The sequence below is a fragment of the Mus caroli genome, chromosome 13, assembly GCF_900094665.2.
Source record: "Mus caroli chromosome 13, CAROLI_EIJ_v1.1, whole genome shotgun sequence".
In the NCBI taxonomy this organism is placed as follows: domain Eukaryota; kingdom Metazoa; phylum Chordata; class Mammalia; order Rodentia; family Muridae; genus Mus; species Mus caroli.
This window is the reverse complement of record NC_034582.1, coordinates 103,105,881-103,132,632: the sequence shown is the minus strand read 5'-3', so window position 1 is coordinate 103,132,632 and position 26,752 is coordinate 103,105,881. Positions and strand designations below refer to the sequence as shown.

Genomic DNA, 26,752 nt, shown 5'->3' with positions numbered 1-26,752 from the left:
TCTCTCTCTCTCTCTCTCTCTCTCTCTCTCTCTCTCTCTCTCTCTCTCTCTTTCTTTCTTTCTCTTTTTGTAGTCTTGGCTATGGCTATTCACTTAGGAACCTAGGCAAGAAGGGAAATGACTTAAGAGAAACACAGCTCTTGTCTTCACTTCACTTTTTCCTCAGTTGCCCTTCCATTTCTTTTGGACTTGACTGGAAGAACTGTCCTAGTACATTCAAAGGTTACTTATTCATTACTGTTACTCTTCTTTGGTCCCCCTGATATGAAGTTCCTTCAATGCTTGCTTGGCATTCCAGGATTCACTGTTCTGACCCTCAAATTATAGATGAGAAACAATGGCCAGGAACAAAATCTCCCCCAAAGTCAAATGGTTAGCAAGGACACAGCCAGGATTCACCGAAAGTCATTCGCTGAAGTTAAATGACTTATCTTAACATCTCTTCTAAGCAGACCATGGGTACTATGGTGTAATGATGCTTGTGGGTATGAAAGACCTAGCAGTTGCTGGCGATGGTCTGGTTACTGATGAGTGTGATGAAGAGGAGCATGACTATGTCGAGGTAAGTGAAATTGCTGTGCTTAGAGTGTGAGAACTCTAGACGACGATGAAGGATGAGATGATGGATGGACACACGGTGGGACTTGCATGACTTTGTTGGGGTGAGAACTGTGCTGGCAAACTGGAAACATACAGTGAGACATCAGTAACAATGGCTCTGGGGAAGCAGCGGTGAGGACATCCAAGTCCTCCCAGTCTGCTGATGGACACTATGCTTCATGATAACTGACTTTGTAGGTAGGTAACATATGTAGTATTCTACAGTGAGCTTCCATTGGCCAATCAGATTGAAACCCATCTCATCCCACCAATGGACCAGGATACTTTTTTCTAGATGATGTAGCTTGGAACATGAATAGCCCTAGAAGGCCATATGATATACTTGATCCATATCTAGAATCCATTACAAATGGGGCTCAGTTGAAGGGAGTTATATCACAGAGGCTATCCCGTTGTAAGGGATATGGGATTCTCTCCTTTCTGTCTCCTGTAGTTGAACATGACGAGCTGAGAAGACCCCCTCTTCCATGTGTTCCCATCGTTATATGCCATAATGCTATAGGATCAGAGTTAGAGAGTCAAGTCCCATAGGATAAAAATCTCTGAAATGGAGTTAAAAACAAAAACAAACAGTTTTTGTCTTTACTTTTAAGGTGATTATCCCATGTATTTTGTCTCAGAGATGGAAATTTGATATACTGGACAACCTCAAATTGTCCTTCTCATTCTTTCTTTGTGGGGAACTTATACATGTCTGAATGTACACGAGGCTGCTACTAAGAGCTCTTAGCTCTTAAATGTGTGCCAGTATATAGATATTCATATCCAGAAGCTCAAGAAATGAACCTTCAAATGAACTTTAAAACCTAACTCATATCCCAGGATTCCCTTAAATGATTTTCTTGGAAAATGAAGGGTGTTTTGAATATCCATAATTCCCTCTCTATTATCTTGTATACGTTATTAAAATTTTAAATAAGAACAACTTATGAAACAACCACCCACTTAGATTGCTATTGAGCAAAGATCGTAGGGATGCATACTATATCTTGCTTTGATTCCTACACTTGAAAGTAAACGAAGAGCACAGGCCACAAACATTCTGCCTTCAACTGTAAAGCACCAGTAAATATCAGCAGGGCTAGGGCTGGAGATCAGCTCTAAAGCACCTGACCAACAGGTGCAGGGCTCTGTGTTCAAGTTCTGACACTGAGGGAAAATGGAAGGAAAGAAGGAAGGAAGAAAGGCAGGAAGGAAGAAAGGAAAGAAGGAAGGAAGGAAATATAGTTTTGTTACTTAATAGACAATTTAAGGAATGAAGGAAATATAGTTCTTTTTCTATATAGGCAATTTTGCCAGATAACAGCAAGTTAGCAGCCAGTGATGTCATACTAGAGCGAGCTCCATGACCAAGCCTCTCCTACTTCCTTTCTTGGCTACTTTGGAACCATTTTTTCTTTTTCTTTCTCCCACACTTCTTTCTTGGGCTCCCCAACTTCCTTTATCATTCTCCCAAACCATTTCTACTCTTCCAGCTAAGTAACCCTGTCGACGGGGCCTTATCTTCAAGGAAAAGCCTTGTTCCAAAAATCCTGTTCCAAGCTGTCCTCCCTTCCTGATTTCATTTGCTCATGTATTCATTCATGTATAAACGTTCTTTTCTTTTTTAAAACTTGACTTAATGCTTCCTGTCACTCCGTAGAAAGGACCCATTTTGGCTTTTTATGTCCCCCAAAGCTCTAGGGTAGTGTTTCTAAGGCCCAGGAGAGGTACTTTATGCTTCATGAATACTCAGAGCTTAAGCAGACCTGCCCAGACCAGGGACTAAATGAATAAAGCCACAAGCCCAGGATGACACAGAAATGACAGTTTCCACATGATAAGTCAGGGTGAAATATGCAAATAACAGAGATGGGCTCATGAGAAGGTAGATGCCTTAAACAGCCATGCTTTCTCACCCACGACAATGCGGTGGACTGGAAACCCTTCCCTTGAGCTGCCCATGTTCTAACCCAAACTACAGAAATAAAGACAGACTAAAAGAGCACTGGATGCTTGGGTATCAGAAATGTCTGGTGTAGGGTACTTGAGGAATGGAGAGTTGGGAGAGATGTCTGGAAATATGGTAGCCAAGAGAACAATGAAGGTCTTCATACAAACTATTGAGGAGAAAAAAAAAGATGTAGATTTCCTGGCCTCAACCTGATGAGTGGGGATGGTGTTCTTTCAAAGGCTTAAAAATGAGTGGTTCTGAAAGCTGGAAGCAAGACAGCCCAAAGCCCCACCACTCTTGGGCTTCTCAGAAATGCTCCTGCATCTTTTACTTCCTCAGCCCACTCTCTTAACAGTGTAGACCTCTTTGCACTACTACACTGTTGTTTTGCTTTTGTTTCCGCTGAGACCTTACTCTGTAGCTCTGACTGGCCTGGAAGTCACGATGTAGACCAGGTTAACGTTGAACTCACAGAGACCTACCTGCCTCTGCCTCCTTGAGGTGGGGATTAAGTCACATAACTACAGTGTTTAATTGGCAAATGTTAACATTTCTCAATGTCAGTATTGATTATGTATTCTTATTGATATTAAAGCAATTCTTGAGCTAGAAGGACAGGGCGCCGTGAAGAAACTGTCCCTCTGTTGAAAGCTAAGTGACTCAGGGTAACTTTTAAACAGTCTGACTTGGGAAATTAGCTCCAGAGGAACTTTAAGTCTTTTGCCTCACATGATCTTTGCATTTCCCAGTATGCTTAGAAAAGTTCTCAACTTTCCAATGGGTGGGGAACACTTAGAGAGTGGAAGGAGTGGCCGGGGGAATGCAGCTTTTGTTATTCTTTTCCTTTGGGTTTTTGAAAAGAAGACTTTGTACAGTGTTTGTGGAGACAAAAAGGAATACAGTTACTAAACATAATATTTCCCAAACTCAGTCCTGCCTCAGACACAAACATGCACAGGATGGCGCTCCATTCTCTCTGCAAACTGGAGCAAGCTGGGCTAATTAAAACCTTGTATATATTTTGAGAGATATCAGAAATGACGACCCTGAGGATGACGAACATGATGACGAAGTTGTCAGATAATAATGTCAACTTGTATCTCTGACCCCCTAGCACTGCATACATATTATCTAGTGTATAGATTCCACTGTGATGTGGGGGGGGGGAGGGGGAAGGGTGCCATTCTATGCATTTTCCAAAAAGACAAGAATTGGCAACTATTTATCAGTTACAATGATAATACTGTACCTGGGCAGTAGTCTCACCTACTTTATTTAATATCCTCCTGTGTTTGGAACATCAAGTGTTCTATCTGTGACTTTTTGTTGGTCATAAGACTCTGAACCCAATCTCAAGGATTTGGTTCAGAAATGCCCAACAATAATTGTGGTAAATTCCTTGACTTAGGCCCATAGGGGAATTTTGACTGTTTTTGTACCACCATGATACAATGAGAAGTAGGCATTGAAAACCTATATGTTACCATAGTATGTAGCTTTCCCCACTCAGTTGAAAAAAAGAGCATGGTCTTGCTATGGGATCAATAACCAGCAGAGGGCTTCCATCCACAGGAAATAGGATAGGAAAATACAGATAGTGCCTGCTCATAGAATTCTGATATTGAACAAAATGGGCAGCATCGCTGAAGGATCATTGCTAGGTAAGGAGAGACTGCTATCTGAGGCCCGAGAAACAATGAACTTTGTCATTAGATTGTGTGTTGTGGAGTTCTATCTATGCCTAGCAGTCCCTTATTAATATCCAACAATACCTTCAACTACATACATGTGTATAAAATGCTGTTTAGAATCAAAGAGTTTTTCTACCGGGCAGTGGTGGCACACCACTTTAATCCCAGCACTTGGAAGGCAGAGGCAGGCGGATTTCTGAGTTCGAGGCCAGCCTGGTCTACAGAGTTTGTTCCAGAACAGCCAGGGCTACACAGACAAACCCTGTCTCGGAAAACCAAACCAAAACAAACCAAAACAAAACAAAAACAAAAAAGCAACAACAAAAAAGTGTTTCTATACTTTTATCTTTTTCACATAAATTGTTAAAAAATAAATACAAACAAACAAACAAAAAGAAAACCTTTCCTAATGAGAATTTCAATGTTATTTAATGTTTGGGATGCTTTAAAACGTCTACATACTTACAATGTTTCTTTCTATGTGACTTCATTCTTTTAAACGGCTTCCTCTGAACACCGCTATGATCTATTGCAGCATCTCTGTTCCCCACCCATCACCACAGGTTAAGGGACATCCTCATGTCCGTGGCCCACACTGTTTCCAGCGGTCATTCTCAAGAACATTATCATGTATGTTCCCATATTGAAAACCGACTGATAGCCCCGAGTTTGACCTTCAGAACCACACAAACATCTAAGGAAAAAACCACCACCACCAACAACAACAACAAAAAAACGGATGGCATTGGGGGTGGGGTTTCAGCCCAGTGGTAAAGCGAGTGGCAAGCTTGCAGAAGGCTCTGGTTTCAATCCCAGCAACACAAGACTAACCAAAGAACTTACTGAGGATTTTCTGTGTCTCTTACAATGAGACCAATGCTGTTTATACAGAGCTCCAATAAGGTCGCGCAGATCCGATCTACCTTTGCAGCCACATGCTGAGTTGCTAACACACTTTGAACTGTCCTTTTCTGTCTCCTATTACCCGTCATGCTTCCATATCTCACTCTTGTTGATTTCTGGTTTCAGGTAATGTTCCCCTAACAGAGAACACCATATTCTTTCCTGTTTTGCTGTTGTCATTTCTTTTTCTTTTTTTCTTTTTAGACCAAGTCTCACTGGGCTGGTACTCCCCCAGTGTAGACAAAGTTGTCTTCATGGAGATCTGCCTGCCTCTTTCTGAGTGCAGCAGTGAAAGCCAGGCCCAGTCACCATATGCATTAGAAGTGCTAATAGCAAGCCCAAGGGTTCACATATGTTGATTGCTGCCCCTCCCCCAAACCAGAGCCCTCACCCCACGCCCAGAGTTCCCCAGGTAGAACTGCCTGCATCTCAGTCTCACTCACTGTGCTTTCCCTCCTGCTTTGTGAGTTCTTTGAAACTAGCTGTTACGCTTTACTGTGTTTCCCACAATTCACAAGGGCTAGAAAATGAAAACGACCATTCACCAGATGAACAATCCCAACATAGAATGAATACATTCTGGAGATGAAGCGTTGTGCTCACCACTAACTTAAGCTCAGAACCCAACAGGGCTGTACTTGACCTTTGACTTTCAACTAACAAAGTAGCCAAACCAGACTCAGACGAATCACAGTTGAGTTGATTATGGCATGTCCTTTGTCTCTGCTGTTGTAATTCCACGTACAAGTACAGCTTCTACCAATTCCTGGTGAAAAAGTCAGATAGTGTGTGTGTGTGTGTGTGTGTATGTGTGTGTGTGTGTTTATAATTCAATTGTCTAAACAAAAGCCTGAGACAGCAATGCAAGCTATAAAGCAAGCAAGGAAGAAAATGGCTTCTTACTAGTCTATTGAATATTTCAGCTAATAAAAGAGCCATGCATACATGTGGTCAGACAAATCTCGTTTTCACTAGGAGTCTTTTTATTAGGGAGGCAGGGTGCATACGTTAACTGTTTTAGCTTTAAAAAAAAAATCAGAATACCTAGGCATTCATTTTATATATATATATATATATATATATATATATATATATACCAAATGTATAAGCAAAGGCCTCCAACAGCCTGTCTATAATCGTGAGCATGTGTAATCTTTATTAAATTTTCATTAAAGTTATTAAGCATGAAGCATCAGCAACATTTCAGGCACACCCAGAAAGAGCCCACTGAGCCCACTCCTCTGGAGTGACAGGTCCCTTGGCACTAGATTTTCTCTTACTCCACGACAATTTAAAAGGTGATACCGGAAAGCCAGTGATGAGGGGCGGGGTTTCTCTGAGGATGGCTCGCTCTGCTGTGGTCCTTATACACTTTACAGTTCATTGTCTCCTCAGTGCCCAAGACGCTCTTACACACGGATCTCATTTCTTGATGGAAGCCCCACCCCATATATATTATTTTAGATACACGTGAATATATAATATAGTATATTTTAATAAATAATATATCCTACTCTTTTTATCACATATACGCATGGGACACAGAGACTAAAAAGGATCTAAATAATTACTACTATCATTACTATCATCAAAAAAACAAAAAGCAAACAAACAAAAAAAAAACCCTACAACTTGGCTCCTTTTCTTTAATAAGCTGAAAGTGCTTAGGCAAATGGCCCACGTCCTAAGAGAAACCATTGTTCTCTTAAATACCTTGGTTGGTTGTGCTAACAACTTATCAAGTGGACCTTGAGTTTTGCTTTATCCTTCAGAACAATGACAGCTGAAGATCAAGTTTCTTCTCGCTGTGTTTTGACTAACTAGCATTTGGATACTTCGTTTTTTAATCCTAGGCTTCCTGACTGACAGAATTCTATTCAGAGTAAACATTCTCTTTTTGATGGGATCAAGAGCATCCAGGTTAAAATTGTTCTAAGTGGAATGGCCAGTGTTTTTTCTGGACCAGAACTCTGTGTACATGGCTTTCTGCCTGTCACTTTTCCTGTCCCCTCTTCAGGGACAGAGGGAGTGTGTTGTTTTGATATAAGACCTTAGAGACAAAAGCAAAAGCCATTGTCTTAGGCTGGCTATCCCCCTACCTCTAGAATCACTACTAGATGTTATTCAAATAGCTCTAAATATGAAGACATTTCCAGTGAGAAATTGGGCCAAGACATTTTTGTGATTTTTAAGTCCATAATAGTCTAAAGCTACCTGTCACTCAGAAATTAACATTCTTTCATATTCCCTGCGGTGTCTTGTAAGCATACATTTCTTTAAACTTACTTATTCTATCTAGTGTTTGCTTGTTTATGGTTGGGGGTCAGGGTTTAAGACTTGGGTTCAGAGCAAGGATGAGGAGTTATTCCCAGCTCAGCCACAAAGTAGTGTTTTCTCTCAGCAGCCTTGGTTTTTCTCACGTTTCCAATAAAGACATCCAAATAGATTTTCTTTGAGGTTTATTCCTGCATGGAAATTTTCAATTGAATATGATTACATAAAGAGGATGACAATAGTAAACTTAAGAAACCTAGTGCAGGTGATATTGAGGACGACAAGGTTCTGAGAGGTGGCTGCAGTTAACTTCCTTAACCTTGGTTTAAAATGAAAGGAACGCTCAAAAGTACTTTCTGTCCCGTCATCATGACTTGGTCCCCACACTCTCAGAGCTGGGGCATTTTTGCCTCTCTGCTGCCCTCTACTGGCCCGACATCCTCTTTGCTTCTGGTACAAGTAACTGGCTCAGGACCTAGGTTGGCTAGACTACAATACGTGATAGAGGAAGCATTGAAAATGTGTGGGTGTTACCGCACGGAACAAAAGCATCCCGAGATGTACGGAGTGAGAAATGACAGAAGACCACCGCAATCCTCTGTAACCTCCACTATCCCGTGCCAAAACAGGGGTTAGGAACAAACGGGAAGCGAGGGGACAGAACTCGCCCAACGGAATACTTGGGGAGCCACTTACGACCTGCTGACCCGACTTTACCCTTTCTGTAACTTATCTGCTTGCATTCTTGCAATGGTTCCGAATGGCAGGTACTCATATCTCCGTTCTCTAGTTAGAAATTAAAGCTGGAAAGAATTGGGGTTCACACTTGCAGGTTTTATCTGAAAGTGTCCCCACTGGCTTTGCAACAAAACAAAACAAACAAATAGACAAAAACTCCTTTTGAACCCTCCCAGGACATGAGCAGAAGGATAGATGAGCCCCAAGGGATGTGTCATCTTTTCTGGGTATCTCAAATCTCAGACCGTCAAGTATCAAGTCTCAACACCAGGATCATCACTGTTCTTGTTGGGAGCTTTTAGGTTTTTCTAGCGCACTTGTTTTTCTAGATTGCTGAGAAAAGAGGACTTTTCCCTGCCCATGTTCTCACCTCGGTTTGCAGAGCTTGGGAAGTAAATGAGACTTCGTCAGTGTGTGTGTGTGTGTGTGTGTGTGTGTGTGTGTGTGTGTTGTCTACAGTGGTCTGCAACAGCTCAGCTGCTCTAAGCAGTTAATGACAGCTAATTAGTTTGCCATTCTAGATAAGCCCCAGGTCACAAACTAGTAAGAGGTACAAATGAGGCCTTCTTCACCATAATTACCTAATTCTAGCAGATAATGATTTCCTCTCAGTGTTATGTAAAAATTGCAGAGACAACCCGGGGACGGCTTCAGTTCTGTGACCTTGAGTGAATACACTCTCCCTTGAGTTTGGTTCGGGCACCGGCAAAGTGCTGTGGGGGAGGGGAGGTACACTGACCACGGAGGAGAAACCAAGATACCAAGATTGCTTGTTGGTCATGAATCATTCCACCAGTATCCTACATTGCTTTTGGGGGGAAGATGGTTGCTCCACTTACAAGGCAGATACAAGTACCCTCAAGGCAAAAACATCAGAGAAGAAAAGGATATTGCCTTCGACTTGCCACCCCCTCCCCCAACTATGATTTGCCTCTTGTGCATGGAGGAGGGGGAGGGAAGCTCCTCTCCAGAGGGCTGCACTGTGTGTCTGAGCAAGGGTCTCGGGCTCCATGGAGTTGTGCTCTCTAAGAACGCCATGCATATGCTCACAAAATATGCCCTCAGCATCCCCAGGAAAAGAGAAGCCCATTCCACATGTCCATCTTTATTTGGCCCAGTTATACTGAATCTGAGTTTCTAAACAAATCAAAACAACAAGAACAGAAAACAAACAAACAAAACAAACAAAAAACAAAACAAAACAAAAAAACCCCACCAAACAATTTGTTCCTTGGAGAATTCATTTTAGTAGGGAGGAATTTCTACTATTCTTCTTTTGATGAAGATCAAGACCCAAAGTGGTGAACTGGACACGTAATAAACCTGGACCCTGTGACATCATCATAAGCAGATGAGACAGAGAGAACCAATAGCCAATAGCTTAATAGTTATTAAAATGTGACACCCCGCCCCCACACTTGATGGAATTCTCAAGAAAGAAAACAACATTAGTTATTTCAGAATCATCTGAAATCTGGTGACCATAGATAGAGCCAGCCAGCACATTGGTCAATACACGCTCAATTTTCCATAAAGTATATTCACTGAAAATCATGTAAGGGCCTCCTCTTCCTCCTCCTCCTCTTTCTCCGATTCTTCCTCCTCCTCCTCCCCCTCTTCCTTTTCATCCTTCCTCCTCCTCCTTCTCTTCTTCCTCCTCCCCCCCATTCCTTTTCATCCTTCCTCCTCCTTCTTTCTTCTCTTCCTCTTCCTCCTCCTCCTCTTCTTTCTCATCCTTCCTCCTCCTTCTTCTTTCTCCTCTTCCTCCTCCCCCCCCCTCAGATTATGGATAGGGATTTAAAGAAGATACTTGAACCAAAAAATTGGTCTAACTTGGAGAATGTGCTAATTTTCTTCTGGTAGTAATTTTAGAAATCATAGGCTTTCTTTCCAGGCAATTATTTTAATGAATCAATTGAGGTTTCAAGAAACAATTAAATGAGCTCAATTTGGTCGCAAGTTCAGCAAAATGAGATCATCCTCTGGCTTTGGTTCAGTTGAGGTCAACTCTCCTATCGAACGCGGACTAATAGGATAGGGATCGTTTTCTTTTTATGTTCTTTACTTCCACTGTATTTTCACCCCAAAATCTGTGGGAACTTTTCCTGCGTGTGTGTGTGTGTGTGTGTATGTATGCGTGTGTGTTAGTATAAGCATGCATGTGAGTGTGTAGATATATATGCATGTGGACACCAGACATCAATGTCTGGTATCTCTGTTAACCATTCTCCATCTGATAGTTTTAGATAGGGTCTCCCTCACTGGGACCCTGGGCTTCCTGACTGAGCTAGGCTGGCAGACCAGTAAGCCCTAATATCACCCTATTTTAGGCACTGCTCAGGCACTGAGATCATAGGTGTTCCGTGCCACACCCAGAGTTTTATGCAAATACTGGAGTCCTCCTGCGTGTGTGCAACACTTTATGAACTTCATTTCCTGAGCCCTGGGTCTAGTTCTAAATGAATATATATTCATTTATATATTGGAAGTCAGAAGTCAACTTATGAGAATTGGTTCTATTTCCACCAAATGGGTACTGGGGGGGGGGGTTGAACTCAGATTTAGGCTTAGAAAACCATCATCTTTACCTGTTGAACCTTACTGCTAGCCCCAATTCTTCTTTTTCATGGTTTTGTTTGTTTGTTTGTTTTTGAGGCAGTTCTCATTACAATGCTTGGGATAACCTCAGACTTCCTTTGTAGTAGCCCAGGCTGGTCTTGAACTTGCCATCCTTCTCCCTTAGTCCTCCAAGTATGAGGGCTGTAAGTGCATGCCAGTATGTTTGGTTTTGCCATTCCCCTTTAACCAAGCTATGTTGCATTCAGACAATGTGGAGAAGGCTAACACAACAACAAAGGTAATACTGTATGAGCCATGAACCTCGCTGATGCAAGTGTCTACAATGATGTTAAACCAAACCCAAGCACAAAGTCACCTCTGTAAAAACATGGTACACCAGAAAATCTTTCCCAAGGAATAGCAGAAGCACAAATCACAAGAGACAGCATCTCTCAACCTGTGGATGGTAACCCCTTTGAAGGTTGAATGGCCCTTTCAGAGGGTCACCTTAGATCATCAGAAAACACAAATAGTTATAACACAATTCATAACCGTAGCAAAAATTACAGTTAGGAAGCAGCAATGAAAATAATGTTGTGGGGGGGGGTGTGTGGTACTACCACATGAGGGCCTGTATTAAAGGGTCGCATCGTTAGGAGGGTTGAGAGCCAATGTATGAGACCAGTGACAAGGAAGAAACAGACAGGGAGAACTTCATTTCTTTAAAGTTTTAGAACCATAGCATAACCTGGGTGTTAAGAACAGGGCACAGCGCTAAGGCTTCATAATCAGCCAGGAGACGAAGACGCTCCCACAGGTCTCTTACCTGTGATGGCGGCTTTGTTGATGGATGGTTGGTTGCATATGGGTGATCTTCTAGCAAAGAAAGAAAACACAAAGCGGTAAATGCCGGTGCTTTTTGACTTCAGTATCCTAAATTGTTTTCAGTCTGCCATTCTCATTGAAAGAATTATTTTAAAGCTGTGACATGCACTCAATGACGTCACTCAGACTAGCCAGTAAGGTTCTTAGATGCCCCTTCACGGTAGCTCAGACTCCAGATGGAAATGGGGGAGAAAGAAAAGAAAACAAGACAACTTAAATCTCATGGTTGGATCCAGGGAAAGGGAAGGACACTGGATTAAACAGACAAACTTCACAGGCATGTGCCGGGAGAGGATATTCTTATTGTCTGGCTCTGTTCAACTCAGTTAAGGTATGCAGAACAAAATAGACTTTCTGAGAGTTAACATTTACTCAATGTATAATACGTTTCCCTGGTGCAGTATTAGAGACTGACTTCTGGCGCAGAGTCTCCTGATTTCTTGAACATTTCCAGGAGTGACTGGTTCCTTCTAAACTACGGCGTAAATAGACACAGAATGTAAATGATTTTCCTTTCCGCTTTGTTCCTTGTGAAGCATCTCTGGCCTATTTGTCAGAGGAGTCTACTAATAGCATGTCTAAACTGATGTCTTAGAAACTGTAGTGTCCTATAAAGCCATTGCACTTGAAGAGGTGCCCTTTGGTATTCTTCACTGCTTTTTAGTTGTTTGACAGCTCCCACGAGATGACTGTAAACATCCTTAGGAATATGCCTGCTGTACCACTAGGCTGCATCCCCTATTAAAGCCAACACAATTGGTATAGTATTCACTGGGTCAGTGCTAACTAAATTGAGTTAAAAAGAAAAATCATTTAAGACATCTATTAAACAAGTTGGAAGTAGAACTTTTTAAGGTTATCGCCAATACCTCGTGGCCTTCAAAGACCAGAGATCTTTAAAAATCCTTCAAGAAACACATATGTTGCAAGATGTCTGCAAAACCCCTAAGGTCTTTTTGGTGTGTGTGCATGTGCATGCACACACATTCTTTTTCTAGTGGGTAGCCCTTACTAAGGACTTGCTGTGGGCCAGGTCCTGTGCTGTATACTTTAAATCTCACTAAATCCTTATGACAAACTTCAAGGCAAGTGAACTGATTGTGTGTGTGTATGTGTGTGTGTAATAAGTTTTGAGAAGTTGAACATTTTAGGGTATTGAAGCCGAGGTTTTAACTAGTACAGTGTGACACTAACATTACACTCTATGCTCTGCTGTCTTAACTACTAGGCGTATGTATGTGTGTGTGTGTGTGTGTGTGTGTGACAGAGAGAGAGGGAGAGAGAGACAGAGAGACAGCGAGACAGAGAGATCTGGACAGTCACACATAGGTGCAGATTGTGACTAGCCCTTTACATTTCTCTTGCTGGAAGAATGTCTCCTACCTGAGCTGCAGGATACCTGGGGAAAGCCATCTTAACATTATGTCTGCTTTGACAGGTTCCACACAACCTCCCGGCTGCACCACAATGCTTAAGTTTATTGTTGCGTGTTTTGCATTTAAATTTTGTGTATGTCTGAAGATGTACCAAGATTTATGTCTGAATTATTTTATACTTTTAGTGTAAAACAGAAAGTGGAAATGAGAACTTACTAAACACTTCATTAAACACGAGTTGTTTTAGACGACTGTTCTAGTCTAGGTAGCATGCTTATGTTTTTGGTGAAGGTTTATTATGCACATGTGACAGAGCATTTTTAGGGTGGCGTTGCTGTAGTCTAGAGTTTATTCAAATAACTTACATTTGATAAGAATTTTTAGTCCTTGTTCTGTAAAAATTTAGAAAGTAGTCCCTTCACATGGTATTAGCAAATGAAGACGTTATATTTTTGCATAGTTGTAGAGAACAAAATCACTGTCTTGTTCCTATTTAATTTTTCCTAGAATCAGTTCTATGGCTTACATGTAGTAACCCAAAGAGTAACAATAATACATATTATTGACCATTAGATCCACGAGGATGTTGGTATATCATTAGTAAAGAATGAATCAAGCCTCACTTCTAGGAATGAATATATGTAAATATTTCATATATATATATGAAAAAAAGTTTGTGTGTATATATGTACATATGTATGTATGTATGTATGCATGTATGTATATCTTGATGGCAAGAAAGTGAGGTGGTAGAAACTAACAGTGGGTATTAGCTCAGGTTATCCAACTGGGGTCAATCTTAGGACATGTTCTCCATCAAATCCTTTCCTAAAGAAAATAAAAAGGCATATACCCTCCTCAACGTGAGATGGTAAACTTGTAAATGTTCTCGAGGTGTTACTAGTGCACATCTGGCAAATGCTGAGCCTTCTAGAGCAGCAGTTCTCAACCCGTGGGTCGAGGCAACCTTCTCTTCAAAGATTTTTTTTTTTACAATTGATAACAGTAGCAAAGTTACAGTTATGAAGTAGCTTGGGATAGAATGGATATCTCTTCAGAGACACAATCATCATTGTGATGCCGACACACCGATCAGATCAACTGTCACCAATTTAAATGCCACTACCTAGGTAGCAGTATCTGAAGGAAACTTAAAGGAAATGTGTTTCTTCCAAAAGCCAAAGAAGCTGCTGAGGTCAGGATGGCATGGTCCAGCTGGCCAGGCTCTACCGAAATGGCCACTGGCAAGGAATGGATTCCTCAAAGCACACCCTTGGGGTGCAAATGCTTTTCAACCCCTTGACTAGTCGCAGCATCTTCAGGGTTGCAACTCGGTGTTAGGATGGGAACTGGGAATACAGATGCAAACAAAGTACAAGCCATGGGCAGTTCCCAAGGCAAGTAGAACCTGAGATGATCCTGCGAGCGAGACCGACAGAAGACCTTCCAGGTGGTTTCTACAGAGGGGGCATCACTGCATTTGCCTTTTCTACTTCGATATTTCAAGCCTCAAGTGTCACTACAAAGTCATTACAGAAAATGAAGTAGACAAAGTATGATGCAGGGCACACAGCCGGACAGGGAGGTGATTCAGAGGTGTCTAATGTGCTGTCCTGAGTGCAGGTCAAGTTGAGAAGATACTAAAGGTTCAGCCAAAAGAGAGCAGGAGGGAGGGGAGCTTACTTGCTGGGTGCTCGGTCTTGCAAATTAGTCAATGCAGCAAAGTTGTTCCGTACGGTTCGCAGGCTGGCCAAGACCTGTGACAAAAAAAAAAAAAAAAAAAAGAGATTGCTTAGCATTCTTGATCTGAGGCTGGTTGGGTGCAACTAAACATGTCTTTTAAAGAAAAACCATCATGGTGCTTGCAACTCAGTTTCATATACCATTATGGAATCTTCCAGAACTTAGCAAAATTTTTAATCCTGGTTATGAAATCAGGGAGGTTAAACTCCTAGCATTTTGTAGAAACCCCTTTCACTGACTTTGTTTCTGGTAACAGTAGCAGCATTACTCCCCAGTCCTTTAGTCCTCAATAAAATGTTCCCAGCAATGCGCATGCAAAAACGTTGTCTCATTTCATGCAATTATGAAATACTATAATACAAAATACTATGAATCAGATTAGTGATTAAAAATAAATAAAACTAGTCTCTAATTCCCTTTGAAAACTTCATCAAGATTCCTATGATCTCAGGTCATAAGGCTAAGTAAATCTTCAGTTATTTTTTTCATCTTTGCATAGGGCTATGCTAGCTAGTTAGTCCACAGATAGTCTTTGCCTCTGGAGAGATTGTGCACAAGTGGAATATAAGAAGTCCCCAGAAGGGCGCTGATCATAGAGAACACGAGTGTTGTGTATTCTGTATGCTGTCCAGCATGAAGAAAGTGTTCACTAAAATGGCTTTGAAGAAATGAACATATGGAAGCACTAGATCTGCATGTATGTGCATGTGCCAGGGAGTAGATGCTCCCAACTCTGGTGGCTCCTTCTTTATTCTAATTCAAATCAGAAATAAAAGATGCCTAAGGGATGGGAGCAAGCCATGGAAAGAAGTTACAGGAGCCTGCTGACCCTAGACCTTAGTGTTCCTAGAACAGGTTACTTTCTTCAGGGGTGGACTCTACAGTAAGAATAGATACATCAATAAGACCTCAGTGCCTGTTAAGGGTTCATATGTCGTGAGTTAAGACTTCACCTGTCACTTGGGAGGCAGAGGCAGGCGGATTTCTGAGTTTGAGGCCGGCCTGGTCTACAAAGTGAGTTCCAGGACAGCCAGGGCTATACAGAGAAACCTAGTCTTGAAAAACAAAAACAAAACCCAAAACAAAAACAAAAACAAAGACTTCACATGTCTTGGTATAAGTCATGAGTTAGATGCACACACTTGGTATGACACCTTCTGTGTAAAAGAGCCCATTAGGGCTGCTTGGACAGTTAACAGAAAGAAGCTACTACAGGTTAATGCCAATGACATTGCTTAAGCAAAAAGTATGTGGTGACCATGTGTTTATTATGGAAACTTCCATTGAATTATCTGGCCCATGGGAAGTTTGCTTAATGCTTATCAGTGGCAATATACAGAACCCTCCGTTTTCTAATTGACCTAGGGGTTTGAGAACTGTGCCCTGAGTTTCTTCATCGGACAGTGGTCCAGACGAAAGTCACTCTGTGTCTCGGGCGTTTGTTTTCTGGAAGCTGACGGGAACTTGTGCAAGTCAAAAGGGAGCTGTTTATGCTCTGCAGCCATGGTGACCTTCAGCGGTCCCCCTGAAGGAGTTCATAGAACCTCCGAGTAAGCCAGCCAGTCACTGGAAAACCTGGCTCATTATCACACACAACTCCGAAAGGTCACACCGCCTGTGACGGAGTATCCAAATAGCTAGCTGCTGACGTCAGGCCATAGTGTCTTTCATGAGGCATGAAATTCTGAATGATGCAGAAATAAAAAAATTAACGATCCAGTCGTGAAATCTCGACAACTTAATTTGTGTTCTAAGATGTGAAGAGCAAACATGTCAATAAAGTATTTAAATACAATTACTGCCTCAGCCGGCTACTCTCTATTTTAGATGGAGATTTTTTTTAACCTCAGAATTTTGAGATCTTTAATACAACACTTTTGTGATTACCAAACAGCATCTGGACATTGGGTGGTAGAAGTAGTAATTTAATAGTTCATTTCCGTAGGAAAAGTTTTTCAGGTAATTCATAGTTTATAATCATTTGAAAAAAATAACCCATTCAGGAAGACATTAATTTATGAATGAATTTTTTTTCTGTAGAAAGAGTTGTTTTGCTTTGAGATGGGGCTCACTGTATGGCCCTGGCTGGCTTAGCATTCACTATATAGACTCTACTGGCCTCCAATTCAGAGATCTGCCTGCCCCACTCCTGGGTTTCTGGGTAAAGATACTTACAACCATACCTCAACTGTAGGTCAGTTTTTAAACTTTGTTTTACTGGTAAGATATTAAACTGAATTTTGGGGGGGGGGTTAGTATGCTCATTTTATACACTTATTTTAAATAATTCCTATCTTTTGGCTATTGAAGAATTTAAGCAACAACAAAAATGTTGTTAAGTAAATTGTACTGTACTACATAATCTGGATAAAATCAAATGATTGCTATTTCGGCGGACAGACAAATGGAATGAGACCAACAGATGGATGGATTGGGGCCGGACATTTAAACAGTATTTGAAGCACTGACACTATTCTGTTTCTTAACTTTCTTTTACTATTATTATTTCTGCTTTAGATATTACTACATATATAGTATGCCACATTTCAAAATGATACTGAGAAAAGCAACCTCCCCCAGGCTCTGGCTGCCGGCCTTTGGCCTGCTGACTTTTAGCCTATAGTTTTGCATACGCAGTTGTGTACTCTGTTGTAGTAAATGCCACTGAAGACACACAGATGTGAGCACTAGAACACTGTTTTGGTTTGTGGCAGGACAAAGATGGTTCTCTACTTAAACGTTAAAAATATCTTCCACTCTGTAAGCTACATATGATCCTGGCAGAAGCATAAATAGACATTTCTCAGTTGAATCTGTCACACATAGTCACCCTGAGCCTGGGTGACTAAAGACATCCTTCATAGAAATGTCCCTCAGGACACTGGAGGGAAGCAAGCCTTGAGAGAGAAAGAGGAAAAGAGGAAAAGGGTTTATCGGAGCCCCTGGGTGAAGGGTCAAGTTCCTAGATTCTCTTGTGTTCCAGGGCAGCTCTCTGCCATAGACTCAGACTCATTAGAAGCTACAGCCAGAATTCTCTTGCCTCTTTAAAGCTTATTATTAAAGGATCCCCCTACATTTTCTTCCAGATGGCTTAGGCTTAACAATTAAAGTCATTGCTTTCTCTTCAGCCACCTCCAGTAAGTGTGTAATCGCTTAAGGTAACAAACAAACAAAGGAATGATGAAAAAAATTCTAAATCTTGACAATGAGCAGTGCTAACACTCCAGGAAAATACTGTTTATGGACTAGGCCACAGCATGGGAATATCCACACACACAATTCTCATGTTCTTCGGGGTGCCTTCAAACATTTCTTAGCCAATAGAATTCACTGATGTTGGCAGAAAAAAAAAATGCTGGCTTCATTAAACAGTTAAAGCGAATGAATAAAATGTTTGGGGGGGATTTTTTTTTTTTTTTGCAGGCCACGCACAGCCGATGCCACTGGGTGGCAGCACAGCACAGGCTGTGACCTACGGGGAGAGGAGGCTGCGGTTTGTCCTTGTGAGGTCAAAGACTCTTAGGAGTCGCTTCAGGAAAAACAAAAACAAAAACAAAACAATTAGTGGAGGATTATTTACAGGATAAATAAACGTTTCCTCTGTTGAAAATCAAACCTCTTTCCAAGTTATACTTCTATTAAAGTGCATGAAGTGACTGCTTCCCTGTGTCGGAAAGTTCTGGGTGATCTCATAAGGACACGGCCTAGTAAGAATGGAGCTATGTAGACGGTTGCTAGCTGTTATTCATTCTGATGACATGCAAGTTGTGTCTTGTTTGTTGATTTGTTTGTTTTATAAAAGTGGAATGAAAAGCAAATGAAAGAACAACGAGCTTTCCCCGTGGCCCCATGTAATCAATGAACTTGGCCACAAGATTACTGCTATTGGGGTGGAGCAGGAAGGGATATACAGGAGCTTAAAACCATATTGGTGATGGCCTATTCCTAACGGAGCACTAATTCTCTGTTGTGGTAACAATAGCCACTGTATTACCCCTCCCTACCCCCACCCCCCGAAACCAACTGTCATAGTTAGTTTGGAACAAGAAAGATAACACAATTGTTCTTGTTTTCAGAGCAGACCTATCTCCTGCCTCCAAAGGGGACAAAGATGTTGGTTTCTAGGGTTTGAACACTTGTTACCAGTTTTAGGTTTTAAAAAGCAGTCAAAACCAGTGGGACAGTGGAAAATAAGCAGCTGACTGCCAAGCCGGCTCCCCTGAGCAGCTTTAACTCATTTCTGTTCATTAGCCCTAAGGACTCTGGCCAAATTGTTGCTATGTTCAACGGGAAGAGATGAGCAGTGGACATGAAGGACAGCTAAAGAGGATTCCTTCATGCTTAAGAGAACACACTGAAAGGTTTGAGCACAGAGCAGAATCATTCTAAGGTAAAACGTACAAACTAATTAAAGCTGGCACGTTATTTTTCCTGTGGACTGGGGTGCCTCCGAGCTTTTATAGAAGTTCAAAAAGTTCAAAAGTTAGGACTAAAAAAAGAGTTTAGATGTTAGCTAGTACCTAAATCTGGTTATGATTTGGACATTTGAATAATAGATGGATTCTGCAGGCTCTGTTCTGATAAGTAAACCTACCCAAGATGTTCAATAACGGGTGGATTCTGTAGGCTTTGTTCTAATAAGTAGACCTACCCAAGGTATTCAAGGTCCCATTTCTCTCCACAAAACATTTGGTCCTTAACCATTCTGTACACATTCCAAAACACTTTAAGTCATTTTATCATCTCACATCTATGCCACAGAGTTGAAATAGTTTCTTCTCTTATGCATGAAGAACACAAACATGTTGCTCAGTTAAATCTTTGTATAAATAACACATGTGAAAGAGGAGTAAATAACGTATCAGGTTGAATGGCATTATTGAATTTCAAACCCAGAGCATGTACTAATTATACTAGATGTAATTTAATCCATGATATCATCTCCTTCTGGTGCTAATTCCAGTTTAGGGAAATAAGGGCCTGCTGCATACATACTATCTCCCTTAGATAACTTGTTACTTGAAAGTACAGACACTCCTTGGGCCTAACAGCCTTACACAAAGCACCTCTGTAGGGCTAAGGTTACATTCTCCAGCACTGCCTTTTAATTACTTGAAGGAGCCAAACAATTGGCAGCCACACAGGTGTATGTAATAAAGTCGTATTTAGAATCATAATAACATCTGCACATCAACTGTGTAAATCTTTAAGAAGCCTACACGCTCCTAGGTCGGCTTACCTGAGCAAACGGGGTCACAATCAAGTCATCTCCATGTCTGCAAGACAAACCAGAGGCAGTGTTAGAAGGCTCCCATAGTTCTCTGACCACGTTTGAACAATATTAAATGGTACATTCCACTGCAAGCAAATCCCATTGGGAATTACAGTAATTCCATCTTTATCTTCAGTACATTTCCTTCCCAGCCTCTAGGTTGAAAACACGTCTTCCTGGATGTTAACCATTGTCCATCTCCCTTGAACAAAAGAGAGTCTCCTTGGTTACCAACCAGTGTCAACGTTGCTTTTTTAGGCACAAAGGATGTGCTTTAAGTAGAAAAGGGGTCTCAGCTCTGGGTCTGCACCTTCCTCTACACCTCCCATTGTAGATGTTGGCCAGGAATGCCGTGCAAAGAACCAGCTACAGAACAGGCTTCTGGGAGAGAGAACCCTGGGGCATCCAACATTTGTAGGTGATGAGCATCAAGTGATCTGTATGGTCATGTGTAAGCCTTGGATAGGCCAGGAGTCAAACATAACACGGGAGTGCATCATCCACTAATAAAAAGCCCTACGAAACTTTTCAACAGACTCATGTTCCAGCCACTGTACTTACAGGGGAATGTTACCCTGTGGGTGCTGTTGCTAGGGTAACGTCAGCTCCACTAGACTAGGGATACAGGAGCAAGGTGTCAGTGTGACATGTCTTGGAGAAGCAGGGAAACCCAAGAAGTCATGCTGCATTCTTCTTGGAAGAAAGTGGGAAGCTAGGACCTGGGACTCTTTGCAATATTTCCCAGCACCCATAAATTGAAGAAAGGATGTCTTAAATCTCAGTGGTTATTTCTTAATCTAGCCAGTCACAACCTATTTTATTTATTTCAATCAATTCATTTCACTTATCTTGAAAGATAGTTTTTCTTTGGTATACCAGGCTGATGTTGAACCTGTAATATTCTCACCTTGAGCCTGTTAGTGCTGGGATTTCTAATGAGCACTGCCACACCCACTTCAGAAAAAAATTATTTTTTAATTAAATGAATGCAGTTATTTTACACATACATTTCCTTGACATAACCTTCACTAAGAATAGTTCATTTGAACTGTCAGCTTATTCCTGAGCAATCCATGTCCCCAAACCAGCACCTATAAAGCTTGTGGGACAAGGAGCAGAGAGATGATATTTCCAATGGGCTAATGATGATGGCCACCTCTGTGGCAAGCAGTCTGGTACCTAGAAACACATGCAGAAACCTCCAGAACAGGCAGAATAAGCCACTGCAGGTCAGTGTTGAAGTTAGTGTTACACTAGTCTTCTGACGTGGAAGGTGCTCTATGTCTGTTCCCTTATCCTGGTCACCAGAGTGAAGTAAAAGCCATGTCTGTGGCCACAGGAAGTCCCACCTCTCAATCTCGAAAGAGAAGGACCTGCTGGCTCCTGGGCCAACTCTACTGGGGATCTGCAGGACAGGCTCAGTGGCGTGTGTTGACAAGGAAAATGACAGTGCTCTCATCCTCCACACCTGGTCACCTTACCCTCACCTCTGTGGTCCTTACCACACTATTTTCCACTCTCACTGTTTCTGAACTAAAGAGCCTGAAATATAGACAAGAGACTGAGAGACTCGAAAAGCAAACCTTCTTATGTACAGCACGAAATACAGAGAAGAGCCATTTGAAAGACAACGTTCAGCCAGATTCAGCTCCTGCAAGTACGATTCCCTCAATAACTGTTTCAAGACTGGGAATGGAGAGACCTTGGCCCTTGTTAGTTTCAGTAACAGGGGCCTTTATGATGTTTCTTTTCCTTTTGTTTTCCTTCCTCCCTCCTCTCTCCCTCCCTCCTTCTTTTCTTTCTATCTTTCTTATAAACACAGCTTGCAAGGCTGGCTTGGCTGGAACTTGCTATGTAGCTCTGGCTAGCCTTGAACTCAGAGAGATCCACCTGCCTCTGCCTACTGGATATTGGGATAAAAGCCATGCCTCACCAAGCCCAGATACTGTTATTTCTTAAAGTAAGAGTTCAAACCTGATAGTATGCATATACAATCCCTACTACTCAGGAAGCTGAGGCAGAAGGAACCAAGACTCAGTGCCTGCTTGCAACTACAGAGTGAGTTTCAAGGACAGCCTGGGTAACTTAGGAAGATCCTGCCCCAAAACAAATGTATTTAAAGGTCTGAAATATATTCAACAGCTTACATGAAGTTCTGTGCTCAATCTATAGTACCAATTATGTACATACATCATATACCACACACACACACATGTACACATGCACAAATAAATAAATACCCACAAATTTATCAATAGAATATAAGATTAAGTTATGATAATAATTGTAAATATTCATCATCAATATGTAGCAATAGTTAATATTTATTAAATGATTCACTGTGCAAATAATTTTAGAGTGAGTATCTCCTAGTTAATATCTATTTTGATTCAGGGAAGGTAGTCACAAGTAACACAAAATCCTGTGTTTATAAAGAAATTTGAAAAGGATTCCAATTCAAGTCCTATGAATCATACGTGATTCTCTCTCTACCATGCACCGAGAGATGCCCAAAGCCCACCAGAAAGCGGCCCTGACTCCACAGTGTGGCTCTCAGCTCACGAAAATACCATTCAACTGATAATCGGACATTAATACAGAAAAATACAATAAACAACAAAATACAAACAGCTAAGCTTCATCCCAGCTGTGACTCCAAACCAGCTCAGCCATCCTGATGACTTTCACACCACACAACCCTTAACAGAGAAAGGAGTAAAAGAGCATTTGTGTACTTTCTGATCGAGAAATAGAATTCAGAGCTATAGTTAACTAACATGCTTACAAACAAGGCACAAGATGGTGGCATTCAATGGATATTTATATATTGGTATCTATAAGTTAACATGTATATGATATAGATAAGATATATTATGTGTAAAGAGAATCTTCAGGCTCTTGTTTTCTTATTATAAACATTTATTTTCCTGCTAAGTTTCAAAAAGGAAAAATGACCTGGGGGTGGGAGGCAGAATCCCATCTGTCACTGGACATTCAGAAAATTGACCTATTCAATCTATTCTACTCTACAGGGAAACTTTTTATGAGACACTAGCCCTGTAAGTATTACCTATGACTGCATATAATTAAAGAATACCATGTAAGAGCTCATGATACAGCTCAGCGGTACAACAGTTGTTTAGTGTGTGTGTGAGGCCCTGGGTTCCACTCCAGCACTCCCCTCCTCCACGATATCTATATATCCATATATTTTTATCATCTATCTAACTTCAGAAAATGTGACTTTAGCAGATACTTGGTATTCTATAATTTACAACATATCTTTACTTCTTGTTAACTGTTTAATAATTAGTAAGCAACACAACCATAAGAATTCAAATAATTACATTATAAAGAAGTTGGGGCACTCTGCAGGTAAAATGTACCAAGAACCAATGGTTGCTCGAGGAGATGCTTCATAGTACTCATCACCAGAGAAATGCAAATGTAAACCAAGATAGCAGCTCTCACATCTTACTGATTTTATTTTCGTTTTCAAGGCGAAAGATCACATGTCTCACATCGGGAGCAGTAGAATGGGCTCATCATAAGGCAGAAGGTAAAAGATGTCTCAAGGAACGATCAAAACCGACAATGAAGCAGACGGGCAAGGAACTCTGTGTACCGATCCTGGGATTAGAGGTGGGTACAGCCTCAGAGCAAAGAGTATGGGGTTCATCCCAGATTGAAAGCACTGTCCCTAGACATCCATCATCCGTCTCCGGGTGTGGACAACAAGCAATGGAAACAGCAGGTCACAGAGGTATCCACAATAGTCCCCACACAGACTCATCTTAAGTGTCTATCAGTAGGTGGAAATATGCCTACCTCATAGGATACTACTTAGGTTTTAAAGAGAAAATCGTTTGTTGTAAGAGGTATGAACCTGAGGTAAGCTATGCTTAGTGTAACAAGGCAGACAAATACTGTATGATATCACATGCACGTGGACCCTAAAACAAAACAAAACAAAACAAAACAAAACAAAACAAAACAAAACAAAACCATGAACTTACAGGAAGAGAGTCTGAAGTGCTGGTTACAGGGGCCAGGAAATAGGGTTGGGCTTAAAAAGCCTTTTGGGGAATAAGTTCATGAAATTTACAGCACACATTGCTGACTATGACAAGCAATATGCACAATTTTAGGTTTCCTCATCACAAAAGCAGTAACTAGATAACGTGCTAGGTACATTAATGAACTCAATCTACTGTTTAGATTCATATTAAAACTATTATTGTATATCTTAAACACAGACAAGGTCTCTCCTTTCTCTGTTATTTAGTTTACGGCTGTGTGGTGTGAAAGTCATCAGGGTGGCGGAGCTGGTTTGCAGTCACAGCTGGGAGGAAGCGTAGCTGTTTGTATTTTGTTGTTTAATTTTATTTTATTATTCTGTATTAATGTCTGATTATCAGATGAATGATATTTTCGTGAACTGAGAGCTACACTGTGGAGTCAGTGCTGTTTTCTGGTTGCTTAAATACACTTCAGAATGAATGAAGAGCCTGATCTTTGAATCAACCCAACCAAATCAAATCTTAAGACCAGGTACAGTGGCACAAGTCTAGCACTTGGAAAGTAGAGGCAGGGGGATCAGGAGTTCACTACACAGTACTCAAAGCCAACCTGGATGACATGAGACCCAGTTTCAGAAACAAGAAATTAAAGCTAGGGAGATGGATCAACCAGCAAAGCTTGCTTCACAAAGCTGAGGGCTTCAATTTGACTCCTAGAATCCACATTAAAAAAAAAATCCAGGCATGGGGGTGCATTCTTGTAATCACAGCATTGGAGAAGATGGACCCCTAGAGCTCCCTGTGAGGCCACCCACCCTACTGTATTCGGTGAGCTCCAGACCCGTGAAGAGCCCTGTCTTGAAACAAAATGTGTATGATGCCTAAGGAAGAATAGCTAAGGTTGTTCTCGGGTCTCCACATGTGTGTCCTTCATGTCCACATACATGTACCTGCACACACGTGAACATACATACATACATACATACATGCATACATACTTGCACGCACGCACGAGTGCGCGTGCACACACACACGTACACATACCTCAAAAATCAATAAGTAAACACATAAACTCCAAAGCATTAATCCTTTGTTTTTGTTTCACATATGTTCAGAACTTCATTAAGAATGTGCATTGAAGGCTGGAGAGATGGCTCAGTTGGTTAAGAGCACTGATTGCTCTTCCAGAGGTCCTGAGTTCAATTTCTAGCAACCACATGGTAACTCACAGCCATCTGTTTTAGGGGCTGCTGCCCTCTTCTGGTGTGTGTGAAGACATCAACAGCATACTCACATTAAATAAATCATTAAAAAAAATCTGCATTGATGATAAGGCATAAAACTGAGAATTTATTACACAGTATAAGCAAACACTATGTGGTCTAACGTGGAACGTGTGCTGTAAAGATAGAAATTTTGGTTTCATGAAGGAAAAATACACTATACCGAATAATCTCTATGTCAGTGCAAACATAATCCACTCTCACATTTGTGGACAGAAGTTTCAAGCTTCAAAGGAACTTAGTAAATGTTTGCAGACAGGAGCACAAAGCACATCAGACTATTTTGCTTAATAAAGACTGATGCATCAGAGAAAAATTTCCAGGGGTGCTGATGTCACAGTTGGCCACAGGGGGCTGTGAGTCCTAGGCTGAGTTTGATGTTCCTGACAGGAGGCAAAGGGCTGAGTACCCAGAGGGAAAGAGGCTACACAAGTGTCCTCACTCTGTGTTCTAGGAACAGGCTCTTCTTTCATAGTGTACGTTATTTGACAGGTCTTCCGTTTACTCTTAACGTCATTGGCCCCGTTCTCTTGGGTTTTCTCCAGAAAGCTCGTCTGTGTGGGAGATTTACGGCTAGGGAGGGCAATCTCCTTAAAGGTCTGCCTGAGGTGGAATGGAGCCCGTTAAGTTCGAAGAAAAGGCTTAACTGAATAGAGAAGGCTTTTTCCCCCCCCCTAAGTCTGCTATGTGCCCAGAGTGAAGGACAGACAAGATCTAAATCTTCAGACTCTGCATGAATGGATACTCTCACATTCCCACTCCAAGACAAGGAACCAGGATCTGAGAACCTGGGTTCAGAGCCACTTGCACCCTTGGCAAATGGCAGAGATCATTAGTTTCCTGAAGCTAGCCTGGAACCTAGAGTTTGTCAGGCAGAGTGGGTTCATTGGTCCCCATCAAAGTAACAGTAAATCTAGACTGTGGAGAAGTGTTGGAAAGTTTCATACTCCTTTGGTTAACTCATCTTTTTCCTGACATTATGTTTTTGTGTGTGTTGTAAGAAAGAGAGAGAGAGAGAGAGAGAGAGAGAGAGAGAGAGAGAGAGAGAGTCTCATATCATTAAAAATTAAGCTGACTATATATTTTAGTCAGAATTGCTTTGTTATTATCATTTCCATTGCAAAATAAGCAGTCAGAGACCTACGTTGGTCTCTATGGTGCTTTCTTGACATTGTAATGGGCCTTGAAATCCCAAGACATGGAGATGTGCTATGTAGCTAAACAGGGACCTAGGCTTAAAAAGCAAGCAAGCAAACAAGCAAGCAAGCAAACAAACAAAAGAATGCACTGTGTTGTTTTGACCATATTGTTTCCTGCTTGCTCGAATGAATTTGGACTATCATAAGCTCCTCAGAAGTAAATACCAGAGTCTCCAGAATAATGCTGCCCAATGTAGATATTCCCCCCTCTCTCTCCGGTGGGAGGGGGGTTGACTATGATATCCACTATCCACAG

At 41.4% G+C, this 26,752-nt stretch overlaps 1 protein-coding gene across 8 annotated transcripts in view; it reads right to left on the bottom strand.

Moving 5' to 3' along the window:
* Positions 1-26,752, bottom strand: part of Pde4d (phosphodiesterase 4D) — a 1,431,689-nt gene that overhangs the window by 161,381 nt on the left and 1,243,556 nt on the right. For all 8 annotated transcript variants that reach the window (XM_029468212.1, XM_021180268.2, XM_021180267.2 and 5 more), the window contains 3 exons: positions 19,963-19,999; positions 14,664-14,737; positions 11,546-11,595 (listed from right to left, as the gene is read on the bottom strand). In XM_029468212.1, the coding sequence (XP_029324072.1) occupies positions 11,546-11,595; positions 14,664-14,737; positions 19,963-19,999 (161 nt within the window). The remainder of the gene's footprint in view (positions 1-11,545; positions 11,596-14,663; positions 14,738-19,962; positions 20,000-26,752) is intronic.